The following is a 13,197-nucleotide window of genomic DNA, read 5'->3' on the forward strand; positions in this document are numbered from 1 at the left end:
GGACACCAAAGATTCAGCTCCCATGCTTATAGATAAAAATATGGATCATGTCCAGTTCTGCTAAAGAAAGAATAAATAGCTTAACTTACATGGAAGTTAGATTCTTTAAACAGTAAAAAGTGCTCCTTCTTTGATTTTGGTGCGGTGAATGTCAGAAGAACAGAACAGCGAGGATTTGAAGGAGACAGTACTATTTGTGTTGTGTGAGCAGCAAGTGAAAAGGTTGGCCCTATCAAGATGTTGAAATAGAGTTAGAAGAATGGATTCATTTCTGCAGATTTAATTCTTGACCTTTTCTTCTGCAAGGAATACAATTGTTTTCCTGAGAAAGCAATTAAAGTTAATAAATACTTTGAATGCGGTTTTGATTGGTGTACAGAACAGAACCAATTAACATTATAAAAAAGTCTGGCTACAGAAGCATCTTGAAGATTTATGTAAATGAAAGGGATTTACAAATATTTATCCTGCAAAACTTGACAAATAGCGGTAGCTCTTGGTTGGAAGAAACAATTAGTTCTACAGTAGTCGTCTTGAATGGTTATGTTAACGAGCCAGGTTTTTTGAACAGGTGTGACATTTACACATTGTCAAGGGTAGGTAATTTTTTACATGCTGTCGGCAGGGGGGATTTACACCGCTGCAACTCAACAGTGGAATACCTTGCAGACCTGCGGTCTGGAGATTAGGTTGGTATGTTCTGTTCCACAGTCAGTTTTGGAAGATGAAAGGCCAAGCCATATGGAGGTCAGAATCCTTGCTGCTGGTTCTGTATTTACCCATTGACTTGTAGCCAGTTAGGGTCACCAAGGGGTTTGTCCTATCATGAATTTTGTTACAGGTGCAGGAATTCTGGGGCATTCAGAAAGATACCCCTGCCTGCCGCATGTGTTAACCTTCCATGTGTTTTATTTACTAATTTAAAAGATCTCCCCTGCTGGTTTGGGGTGGCTGAAAATATTTACTGCCTCAGTTGAATACGTGGTATTGAATCGATTGTCTGAGGGCCCAATCCTATCCAGCTTTCCAGCACTGGTGCAACCACAACTCAGCCACATAAGGGAACAAGTGTTCCCGTGTTTTGAGAATTGTTGAAACTGTTAAGTAGAGTAAAAGTTATATTTGAGAACGTCTTAGCATAGCCCAAGCCAATAACAATCTGCTTAAGCTTCAGAGTGTACTCATGAATTTGTTGACCTTAGTGGGTGAATTTGTTACCAAAGTCTGTCCTGATCCTTCCCTTGAAGAGTAGCTCAGAGTCTAACCCTAATAAATGGGGAATATAGGCAGCTCTCCATTAATGGAGCCTTAATTTGAAATCCTTTTCACTGAATTGTCCTAGCATATGCCCCCCCTCCCCCAAATATGAGCTAATGGAATCAAGCATTAAAACCAGTGAAGGATATACCCTGCCAGAAGGCAGTCTAAACATGATCTTGCTTAATAAACCTGAATGCTGTCAAAAGGATGCTTTTGGTCATAATGTGATCACTCAGTGCTATTTATCAAGGTTTACTTAAGGAAGTAGTTGAAGGGGGAACAAACAAAACCCTGTTTAGCGCAGCATGCAGCTCACATGTTCAAGGCCGTGCATAATTTATCTTTTTTGACAGTTCCCATTTTCTGCTGCTGGTATTTATTATTATGTAGCAACACATTTGTGCGGTGAAAGGGCATTGATTGCTGCAGCTTGAGCTAACAGTGGTGGCCCCATTTAATTTGAATGATATTATTCTGGTATCAATGAGAAAGAGCTATCCTCTTAGGAAGTGCATTCGCTTAATTACGGCATAAGAAGCGCGTTTTTGAGACCAGACACAATGACACAACGGTTTTGTGGGGAAACACTATCATTATCTCCGAACTCCTGGCAGCCAATCTCTGTCACTGCAAGCCAGGGAGTCATCAGGCACACATCCAGACAAAGGCAAATAAGTGACAATGTTGCGGTGCTGTCAGACAAATGCCGTTTTGGCAATTAATTACTGTGTTGTACAGCCTTACTGAAGGTATGAGGCGTAAAAAGCAGCAGCTCTCTTCCGGCGTGAAATTTGCCATAGCTCATACATGGCTGCACAACTTGGCTGAGATGCCTTCTCAACCATTGCTTATAGTGCCATGTCTGCTTGTTACCAGTGAACCTCACATTCTGCCAGCACACACTACCTTTGTGACAGTGTCACTGGCTGGCGTACCAGTGGGAAGGCCAAAGCTTTCCCACGTGCACTAGTGGAGAGTAGCGTACCTGCCAGAGGGCGGGGAGAGGGGAGAGGGCGGATTGGGCCTGGGAGTAATAATAATAATAATAATAAAACTTTATTTCTATCCCGCCCTTCTCCCCAAAAGGGACCCAGGGCGGCTAACAACATATAAAACAGATTAAAACATAATTTCACAAACAGATAAAAACACATTAAAAAACACATTAGCAGAACCCCTAAAAACAGTAGTCAGATAAAAGTCAGAATAAAAGAGCATAAAACAGCAGTACTTAGAGGAATCAAGCCTGTAGAAAGCAACTAAAAGATGTATAAAAGATGTTAAAAAGGCCATGAAGTCAGAAGGCTTGATTAAACAACAAGGTCTTCAGGCCTCGCCGAAAAGTCTCCAGAGAGGGAGCCATTCTCAAGTCAAGGGGAAGGGAGTTCCATAACGTTGGTGCCACTACTGAGAAGGCCCTGTTTCTTGCCGCCGCCCCACGTACCTCCTTAGGCGGCGGCACTTGTAAAAAGGCCTTCTCTGATGACCTGAGAGGACGCGCCACTCTGTATTCTTCCTAGACCTGATCTATTGACACGAAACAACTTGGACTTGTGCCAGTTATATCACTGGCACAGGTCCAAGTTGGCGCATTGCAGCTGCTGGGAATTACCCAGCAGCAAGGGGACAACTGACCCCATACCCCGGAGGAGATCTTCTGCAACCAAAATTTCCCCATGGGCTACAGCGTAGCCCACACTGGTGCCGCTGCGTTGCTGTGCAGGAATTTAGTTAGGGTTGTGTGTGTGTTGCTGAACCTGGCACCGTGCCCTCTGTGGCATTTGGGGTGGAGCTTGTTATTGTTGTGGCTGTGCCGGTAACCTATGGCATCAAGCATCCCTGAAGAAATGCAAAGGCTTCCAGCTGCTGCACCTGGTGTGTCTTTCATCTGCTCTGACCATGGAGGACATTTCTTCAACAGGGGTTGAATTAGAAAGGAGGGAGGCCTGAGGGGTCAACATTCTGTAATTGTCATAGATAGCACCACCGCTTCGCTAGTACCAGTGTAGCACATTTGTGGTGTGGACAACACCAGCAAGAATTTCACTGTATACATTCATACCACAACAAGCAGCCGCACTGGAGCACATGCCTATAGCTGGATATTTGGCAGGTCTACTATTATAATGGAAACAGCAAAGTAGGTACAAGTTGATGCACAACATTTTTATGTACAACTTTACATTTTTTTCCTGGAAATGCTAATTTCCAGGAAAAAAACAACAAAACATAAATGTATAAGGCTGTAATCCTAACCTCACTTTCCTAGGATTAAGGCCCATTGAACACAATGGGACTTACTTCTGAGTAGACCTGGTTAGGATTGTGCCCTAAGACATATTAAGGCATGAGACTGTCTTTTCCTTTTTAATTAAAAAGTAACATAGAGGTGTGGATAAGAGGAAATACAGGAACTCCATTTCATTCTGAATTTCTGTGGGCTCAATCTGCATAACATCTACGCAGTGACTCCGTGACAGCCCCACGAGGAACATTCATCATAACTGGAACTTGAAATTTATTCACAGGTTCTTTTTCAGGTGTGACATCTGAACGATATCGAGGGAAGCCAAAAGCCTTTCTGTAGGATTAATGATACTTATCAGGGGCGGTTTCTCAAATCTGGATGTAGACCAGCAATTAAGGACATGAGCGTAACAGGAGACAATTACGTAGTGCATGGGTCCACAGGAGATTCTTCCAGGGTGAGCGGTGGCTCTGACAATAATACAGAGTTGCTCTTGAACCTTCTGCATACCCTCCCCCCAAAAAAGCTTGATGGTTTGAATTTTTTTTCTTTGTATCCTCTTCTGCTTTTGGGAACCGAGATTCAAATCACAAGCCAGCTTTCAATACAATACAATACAATAGCACCTTTATTGGCATATAACAAGCCAGCTTTCCTTAGAGCACAGGTGGAATCTTGAGTAGTGTGCACTATCAAAAATGTTAATTATTTTACAGGCCGCTGTTTTATGACGTATTCTGCCACCCCAGGCCGCTGTTTTATGACGTATTCTGCCACCCCAGGCCAGATATGCTGATAGCGCTCATGGGTATAACCAAAAGAAAAAAAGTACCTCCTGCAAGCCTAAAGTCTGTCCTGAAATAGACTATCAATTTGTAACAGGCAGTACTTTTTGTGACATACCACCTATCTTCCCTATATATCTTCCAAGATGCAGCCTGTCTTCCACACATCAGAAAAAGTCCTTTAAAAAAATGTCAGAGCAGCCAAAATCACGTGGGAATCTCACACTTGAAAACAAGACCCTTTATTCAAATTAATAATGAATTTCACGGATTTGCTGTTTTTCATACAGCCAGGGACCATTAAGTGAAGAGATTTAATCAAGTGCATTCTTTAACCCCTGCTAACTGGGTAAGAGGCACTTTTTCAAGTGGGTGCTCCTTTTTTTAGCAGGGGGAGAGTAACTGGCCCACCTCAACCCAGCACTGTCTGTTCTAGTGGCTGTCTGCGGGTATTCATTTGCAGCTTTTTAGATTGTGAGCCCTTTTGGGACAGGGAACCATTTAGTTATTTGATTTTTCTCTGTAAACCGCTTTGCGAACTTTTAGTTGAAAAGCGGTATATAAATACTGTTAATAATTTAAGCCAGGCTGAATAATTTTACCTTTTAAAAATGATTTGGGAACCTACATCATTCCTGTAGTGTTAAAATGACTTTCCCAATATGAATATGTTCCAGATCTCTTGAGAAAAAGACAGGTAGCTTAGCTCTAATTGATTTCTTCATTTGCAGAAGTTCGTAACCTGGAAGTTTGATAGTGACATCATCACTTTCAGGTCACCGAGCACCATCCGCTGTGCCTCTCCAGTCTTGGACCTCACCGCATACCAAGGGTATACACATCTTCTGTAGTATCATAGGTTCTTACTACTTTGGAATGGAGAACCTTAGAGTGGTTCCTTGTGTGGAAATGTGGGGGGATGTTAGCTGCCATTGTGAGGACAGAACCCTTAGGCAGTATATCCTTCTTTGATGGTGTGGAAAAGAAGTTTATGGAGAAAGGGCAAGAAGGAAATAGTATTAAGCTTCATGCCTCCTGCAAGGAACATAGGAAGGATCTCAGGTGTCTGGAGAGTACGCTGTCCTCCAGTCCTTCAGGTGTCCCCCAGCTGCATCCAAACTAACAGTGGAAACCATTATTCCAACTAACATAAGGCTGACCAGAATCATCTTTGTTACAAACCTAGCTAGGCTGTTTCTGAAGCCACATAATGCGTGTCTGTTCTCCTGAGCGTAAAAGATAACAGACTCCACTGTCAATAAATAATTCCACTTTAATGGCAAAGTAATAATTTAGACAGATACAGTGTGCACACCTGCAAAAAATATATGCAAGCTGGTTTACAAGCTAGAAGAACAATAAATCAATAGAAAATACATCATCCAGTTTAAGTCTGATGACACCAAATACTTATTATTAGGGCTTTACAAAGACTACAAAACTTTTTCAGATGATTTATCTCACTGTTTCTGTCTATTTACATGATATGTTACATCAAAAATGTACAAAATATAAAATGTGTACAGACAAATGTTTCACAAACAAATTTTAAAGTTGTAAACTAGGTGGACTCACTGAGATGTATTGCAGGGAAAGTTGTGTTATTTGGGTGTGCGCATCAGAAATGGCAGGAATTCATGGATTTGTATGGCATTCAGACCACATATAGAATAAAGAGCAGCTGTTATAGTCATTTGCCAGAGAGTGGCATGTCATTTAACACTATTAGAAACTCATCTAGGATTTGGTGCCTGACAACAGTCGGACTACATTCAATGTGCATAATATCAGAGTGTGATTGTTTGTATTAGGGCAATAGCACCGGGCAGATTCAGTGACGCAGCAACAAAAAACTGCACTGATAATTCTTTGTCTTATCCAGTAGACGGCCACGAGATGGTGACAGCAGTTAGTAGCACCAATGGCATGTCCTGAAGCTATCCCACTGGCTGGTTGGATCCTCAAAGTGCTTCATTGGCACACACCCTATTGCGGGGAACCGGGTGCGTTCCGAATGAGGAGTTTCAGGATTGTGGCTCAAAATGTACAGTGCGTGCCTACACAATGCCATAGCCCTTGGATTTCCTTGTGTTTGTTTGAAGCGGCATGTCCAATTACTCTAATAAGTTTTCAGTCAATCTGGTGTAACCTGCCAGGACAGATACACTGAATGTTGCTTGTTTTGTCCTCCTAAAAATGCATGGGCTTCATAATGCAAATTGAAACATGCTCCCTCTAGCACAGATAGTTCCTGCATAGTCATAATGATTCTAAATACTGGACAAACACACCAGGTTAAGAAAAGGAAAGGGAAAGAAAACAGATTGGATGGGTTGTGTTCTGAATTTGTTTTCAACATACAGGTAATCTCAGTAATGAAACATCTCTTAACACCAACAGGATAAAATACAATTTCATATTTTTTGTTGTTGTTGCTGTTTGTTTGCTTTCATTTGTGCAAGGCTTTTTTTTTTTTTGTTAATATTTACAAGGCCCTCCCAGTAGACTGTGCAAAACCAACCCCCCCTCCCCTTTTACAGTATAAACTTTTCTCTCTTCCACAGTGGACATCACTGTGTCAGTGTTCTTTAATGCTGAATTTCTTCATGTACAACAATTGCAATCAAAACAACATGCTTCAAACGAGGGGCGAACAGAAAAAGAGGAGAGGGGAAAAGAAAGGAATATTTGTGCTCATGCTGCATTGAGTTCACCCAGCTCGGCTGGATCAGATTCCCAGATGTCTCTCTTTCCATAAGTTCTTTTTCATAAGACCAAATAGATTGGAGCCGTCTCATTTCCCCCCTTTAATTGTAGGTTAATTGGGAGTGGCTTCTGGGTCACTTGACTATTTTAGATGGTAGGTAATCTATTCACACAAGATAAAAATACTATATATATCTATCTATATATCTATATCAATAGTTCGTTCTTCTAGCCACTTCATTAAAAAAATCAGGATAGACAGACATGAGGCTACTGTGTTCACTGATGCTCACTCGGTAGTAAATGAAGAAAAGAAACAGTGTAAATAATCAAGGGTTTAACAAATTAAACCAACTGTAAAACTGTTCTAGAAATCGGTTTTAAGGCAGTGAGACAGCACCATAGGAAATGTACTCTTTTTTTTTGCACTGAAAAGGCTCAACACAAACAAAGCCCTAAGAAAGCCTTTAGTCAGTGTCAGTTAAGAATTGGTAAAAAATGCTCAGCAAGAGGTGGGCAGGTGTTTAAAAAATATGCTTGTGGTTTAAAAACAAGTTGTATATAAAACAGATGATTTGTACACAAACAAACCCAGAAACCTTGGTGGACCAGACCACATCACTGCAAACATGGCAGCTCAGTATCAAATTGGCACTTATCCTGCGTATCACAGTAGCGCTTTCCTGGCAATTGCACAATACTGTTTTGTGCTTATTAAGTTAACTCTCGTTTCTCTCTGACCTGTTTTGGAATGGGCAGCAGCGTACAATTCAAACGCTACTGAAGTCCTGTAATCGGCGCGCCCTGGGGCGCAACAGAGGTTAGAGGAGGATCAAGAAGACCACTAATGCAGCACCTTGAAGGAAATTGAAATGTAAAATAAAAAGGCTTGCACTGTAAACTTTGACGGGAAGAAAAAAGACAAATCAATGAGATTCCAGTTTGGATAACACATGTGCAATCTGCTTAGTGCCCCCCCAGTAAAGGCCCTTTCCAGTTGATTGATGGAGGCTCTGCTCCACTGATACTGAAATGTCTTAAAATGAAACTAATTCAAGCTTTCCATTCTGAGTTGCTTTCTTGACTTTCCAGAGTTAAGTCGCCCACCTGTATATGACACAGCACTCTCTCTGTCTCTCTCTCTCGCTCTCTCTCTCTGTCTCTCAATCGCTCAGTCTCTCGCTCTCAGTCTCTCTCCGGCCACCCTGACATGCTGCTTCAGTAGTGGCAGCTGTTTGAGTGGGAATAGGTTTTACCAGCATCCTCTAACTAGGCCCATCTCGCTCTAGAGAGTTGATTCAAGTGAGGGGTCCAAAATATCATCATGGTGACTGGTGGTGGCACTATCGCAACTCTGGGCACTGGAGTAACTGGCTGCTTCCTTGAGCCTCATTAGCATGTTCATCTGCAAAAGAAAGAACAAAATGTTTGTGTTGTTGCTGTAACAGGTAATGCCCGGGTGGCTGTTTTCTTTCTTTCTTTCTTTTTTAAAGCAATCACACTACTGAGCCATGGAACAGGCCCACAGGATGCAGTAGTTGGAACGCTCCACAGTTGGCCTGGTGAGGCCACCAGAATGCTTTGCAAAAGCAGAGCTGGCTAGGATAGTTCCTCCAAGGCAACCCTTTGAATTCCACCCAAAAAAAAAAAAAAAAAAAGACTCAAAAGATTAGGAAACAATTGAAACTAGGGAAGGAATCCAAAGGCACAGGAATTCAGATTTCTATAAAGGACAGGGAGCTCTTGCTGTGAGCCAAATCTGTTTTCTCAATGTCAAGGTTTATCCCTGATTCATGAGAGGCCAAAAACCAAAACCAAAATAGACTGTACTTTCGGATGGAGCACTGGGTGAGAAAAAACGGCGCGTGATCATGATTGCTTTTGCATACTCATTGGAGGGATGGAGTGGAGTGGGCTGCAGCCAGCTGCTGAATACAAGAGCACCATCTGCTGTCCAGGAGCTGACCTTGGCAAGGGAAAATAGCCTGCCACAGCTGCCAGGCTGGGTGCCAGCGGAGCTTTAAGCACATCTTACTTAACACTAAGAGCCCCAGGGAGTCCCAAGATGCTCAGTGCCTAAAATTACTGTAATTATCATTGGTATTTATAAAGCATCCCTCTTGCCACAGCACTCAGGGGATTGATCTGCTCTGACAGTATTCTGAAATGGTACAGTATTTCAACAGAAGAGTGATGATTTTTTGGACCAAAAATATTTATGCAAGAGAAAGCAGGGAAGGTGTGCTAGCTCCTTCCTCACATTTATTTAGGCCTCAGATGAAGAAAGGGGTTCTGCTCCTGCCACATCCATATGGAACTCTATAGCAGCCTGCCAGTGGCACATCCCTGAGCTGATAATGTTGCCAGCCTCCTTTATGTTATTAGGAAAAGACTGTGAAATTTCCTGAGCGGTCCAATCCCCTCACCCAGAAATATCCCCCTGTCTCTTCGATCCCTCTTCCTTTCAACTCCTCCCAACAATTCTCTGAATCTCTCTCCCAGCCCATTCCATAGCCTTCATATTCTCTCTTCCCCCCCTCCCTCCATTAGCCCTTGGGGTCTCTTCCTCCCACCTCCCAAGCACACCTCCCAAGTGTGCTTTACTTCTCCCATAGGAATGAATGGCAGCCATTGTCCTATAAAAATAGACACCCACAGGGAGGGGCTATAACTGTCCCCTGCTTCTGGGATCTTCAGCCATCCTGAACCAAGTGTCTTCTCGTCTGCATGGCTACACCCTGGGCTGGGTTTTGTGATTACTCTAAAATGTTGGGTGAGTAGAAAAGAATGATCAAACCAGGCTTTTAGCTAGGATAGATGGACATTCTGAGGCCATAACTCCTTAAGTTGCACCATACACTAAAGCTGAACAAGATTAAAAGTGGAAGGGAAGAACTGTGTATAATTGGAAATTATTGATTAAATTCTTTTTCACATCTGCGTCAATCTACACACTACTTTAAGTAAGTAGGTGCTTTGGATGTGCTTTTGTGCTAGTTTCTTGTTAAACAGCCACCAGATCAGGACCATAGTAAAGAGAAGGGAACCTTTAATTCTCCTCTCACTGAAGTTCATTTGGTCTCCCTGTGACTGCTTTTTTGCAAAGAAAAAATAGTTTCTGTTGGTATTAGAGCTTTTATATTGTAGCAAATAGCAGCTGGGGGGGGGAACCTCCATCAGGACTGTGACAAAGGTGGGGTTAAAGGCCCCCTCCCCTCTGTGCACTGTGGTCCTAAGTTCAGGGGGTTCTGCCCCGGCTACTTTGGTTGGCAACCTTCAGTCTCGAAAGACTATGGTATAAGCCTACAGCACCCAGTATTCCCAGGCGGTCTCCCATCCAAGTACTAACCAGGCCTGACCCTGCTTAGCTTCCGAGATCTGGCTACTACTTAACATTAAAAATAAAAAACACGAGCACAAGCTTGGAAAGAATTTAATTAATAATTTTAGATTATACATGGGTTGTGGTTAAAGTATTGGACTAGGATAGGACTAGCAAGATCTGGATTCTAATGCCCGCTTGACCACAAAGCCCATGGGGCCACTCCAAGTCAGAGTTGTTGTGAGGATAAAGGGGAACAAGTGTAAAAGCCACGGATGGCACTGTGAACTCTTTGGAGGGAGGCTGGGGTCACACTGACGTCTCTGGTTAGAAATCAGGTAGCCAGAAATGTAAGAATCTTAAGCAAAAGGAACTAAAAAAAGTTAAAGAAAACTAATCAACCCTCCATCTTTTTTTTAAAAAACAAGCAGCCCAATCCTGTCCCTTTCAGCCTGCATGATGCAATGGTGCTGATGGAGTGTATGCTGCATGCGATGGTGGGGCAAACAGATGGGCTGGAAGAGGTAAGTAACAATCATTTTCATTTACCGGTCCATAAGCTGTTTGGCTGCCAATGGGTCTCCTTGGTCCTACGTTAACTATTTAGCTGGTGTAAGTCTGAGGAGCCTCAGAGGGAAGTTGGGTCAGAAAAAGGGGGAAAGGATGATAGTGCTGCACTTCTGCCAGTGAGATCCTCCTCCTTCTGCCCCTAGCTTGGCCTGTTCACTACCTTGATCATTCATAAGAACAGCCCCACTGGATCAGGCCATAGGCCTATCTAGTCCAGCTTCCTGTATCTCACAGCGGCCCCACCAAATGCCCCAGGGAGCACACCAGATAACAAGAGACCTCATCCTGGTGCCCTCCCTTGCATCTGGCATTCTGACGTAGCCCACTTCTAAAATCAGGAGGTAGCGCATACACATCATGGCTTGTAACCCGTAATGGATTTTTCCTCCAGAAACTTGTCCAATCCCCTTTTAAAGGCGTCCAGGCCGGACGCCATCACCACATCCTGTGGCAAGGAGTTCCACAGACCAACCACAAGCTGAGTAAAGAAATATTTTCTCTTGTCTGTTCTAACTCTCCCAACGCTCAATTTTAGTGGATGTCCCCTGGTTCTGGTGTTATGTGAGAGTGTAAAGAGCATCTCTCTATCCACTTTATTCTTCCCCTGCATAATTTTGTATGTCTCCATCATGTCCCCCCTCAGGCGTCTCTTTTCTAGGCTGAAGAGGCCCAAACGCCGTAGCCTTTCCTCATAAGGAAGGTGCCCCAGCCCCGTAATCATCTTAGTCGCTCTCTTTTGCACCTTTTCCATTTCCACTATGTCTTTTTTGAGATGCGGCGACCAGAACTGGACACAATTCCCTGAACTGCCTCAGCATCATATTTTCACCTGCTCCAGCTGTACACCTGGGTGCTGTTGGGGCACATGCAGGGGCTCTCGCCTGTGCTTTGGCAGCTCCAAAGCACAGGATGGCATTTCGGATTTTGGTATGGGGCTTATGGCAGTGGATCGTGAGAGCCGCTGCTGTAGACCCAGAATAGGATTGGGGCGAAGGTGTTTTGGAGTGGAACAAGTGCCATGTGACAAGTCTGTGCAGGCTCAGAGAAATTATATTTAGATATTGGACAGTGTCACATTACAGCCACACTGGGTCCCCCCTCCATGTGGGACTCCCACAGCAGTTGACGTAAACCCTAGTGACGCCATATCACCTAGTGAGCAGTAGTGTGTTCACGGTGGAAAAGAGAAGCAGAGCACCTGTCCACAAGAGAAGAAAGAGGCTAAACGGCAAGTGGACTAAATGTCGCGTATAGATTCAAAACAACTCAGCCAATCCAGCTTTCACAGCTATGCAAGGGCTATCATGAATGTCATACAATAAAGCCTATGAAGAAGAACATGTTCCACCTTACCAAGGGATCCCCTTCCGACTCCGTCTGTGGAATGTGCTTTGAGGTCGTTCCTTCTTTGGCAGTCGCATAGCCTTCGTAGCCCACGTCTTCAGGTCTTAACTGAAGAAGTGATGACCAGTCCTGCTGTAGTGAGCTCCATGGACAGGTTTCTGCTATCCACTTTGACGGATCCTCCCATGGTGCTCTTTTACCATACATCTAAAACAGCCATCCAAAACAAAATAACAAATGGCTTGTTTTCATTTATTTTTCCCCAGTGTATTACTGTATATTACAGCAGAGAGGCATAAGGACGTTTCTCAGTAGCAGACAGACCCTTGGGACTAATGAACACAACTTTCCCTTTGCCTTTATCAGAATCCTTATGTTCTATACAATTGTATCCCATGCAGCCCTGTGCTTCTATGTAAACTGGAGGTGGAAAATACTACGGCCGTGTCTACATTAATAAGAAGATCTGGGCTGGATCAGAGAGTCCGTTCAGTCCAGCACTCTGTTGCCAACAGTAGTCAGTCACATGCCACTGGGAAATCTATAACTAGAGCATGAAGGGAAGAGCGTTCTCCTACTGCAGTGGTCTTCAACCCTTTTGATGCCACAATAGATAAAGTATGAGACTGGTGACCCACCATTGGGCCTGCCCCTCCTGGGACCCTATCTGCCCAGTCCCTGCCTGTTATGCCATCCCAGCACTGCAACCAAATATATTTATGAAAGAGAACATAAAATTTACCATGAAACCTGGCACTAGTATAAGCTATTTTAGCACAGTTGGTAAGAACCTGAGCAGAACTGGGACACAATCTCCTGGTACCTGAAGGGAGTACATCAGATGCCTCTCTCTTTACCTGGTGCTGCTCTAGTCCAGTGGTCTTCAACCTTTTTCATGCCTGGAAGTTGCCACGACCCCACAACTGAGGCTTTGTGACCCCACTGGGGTCCCGACTCCAAGG

At 43.6% G+C, this 13,197-nt stretch overlaps 1 protein-coding gene across 2 annotated transcripts in view; it reads right to left on the minus strand.

Annotated features, from left to right (window-relative positions):
* Positions 1-8,150: 8,150 nt before the first annotated feature.
* Positions 8,151-13,197, minus strand: part of NAV3 (neuron navigator 3) — a 305,431-nt gene continuing 300,384 nt past the window's right edge. For both annotated transcript variants that reach the window (XM_066634436.1, XM_066634435.1), the window contains 2 exons: positions 12,245-12,442; positions 8,151-8,404 (listed from right to left, as the gene is read on the minus strand). In XM_066634436.1, the coding sequence (XP_066490533.1) occupies positions 8,285-8,404; positions 12,245-12,442 (318 nt within the window). In that variant the 3' untranslated portion in view covers positions 8,151-8,284. The remainder of the gene's footprint in view (positions 8,405-12,244; positions 12,443-13,197) is intronic.

Source organism: Tiliqua scincoides, chromosome 7, assembly GCF_035046505.1.
Source record: "Tiliqua scincoides isolate rTilSci1 chromosome 7, rTilSci1.hap2, whole genome shotgun sequence".
Lineage (NCBI taxonomy): Eukaryota > Metazoa > Chordata > Lepidosauria > Squamata > Scincidae > Tiliqua > Tiliqua scincoides.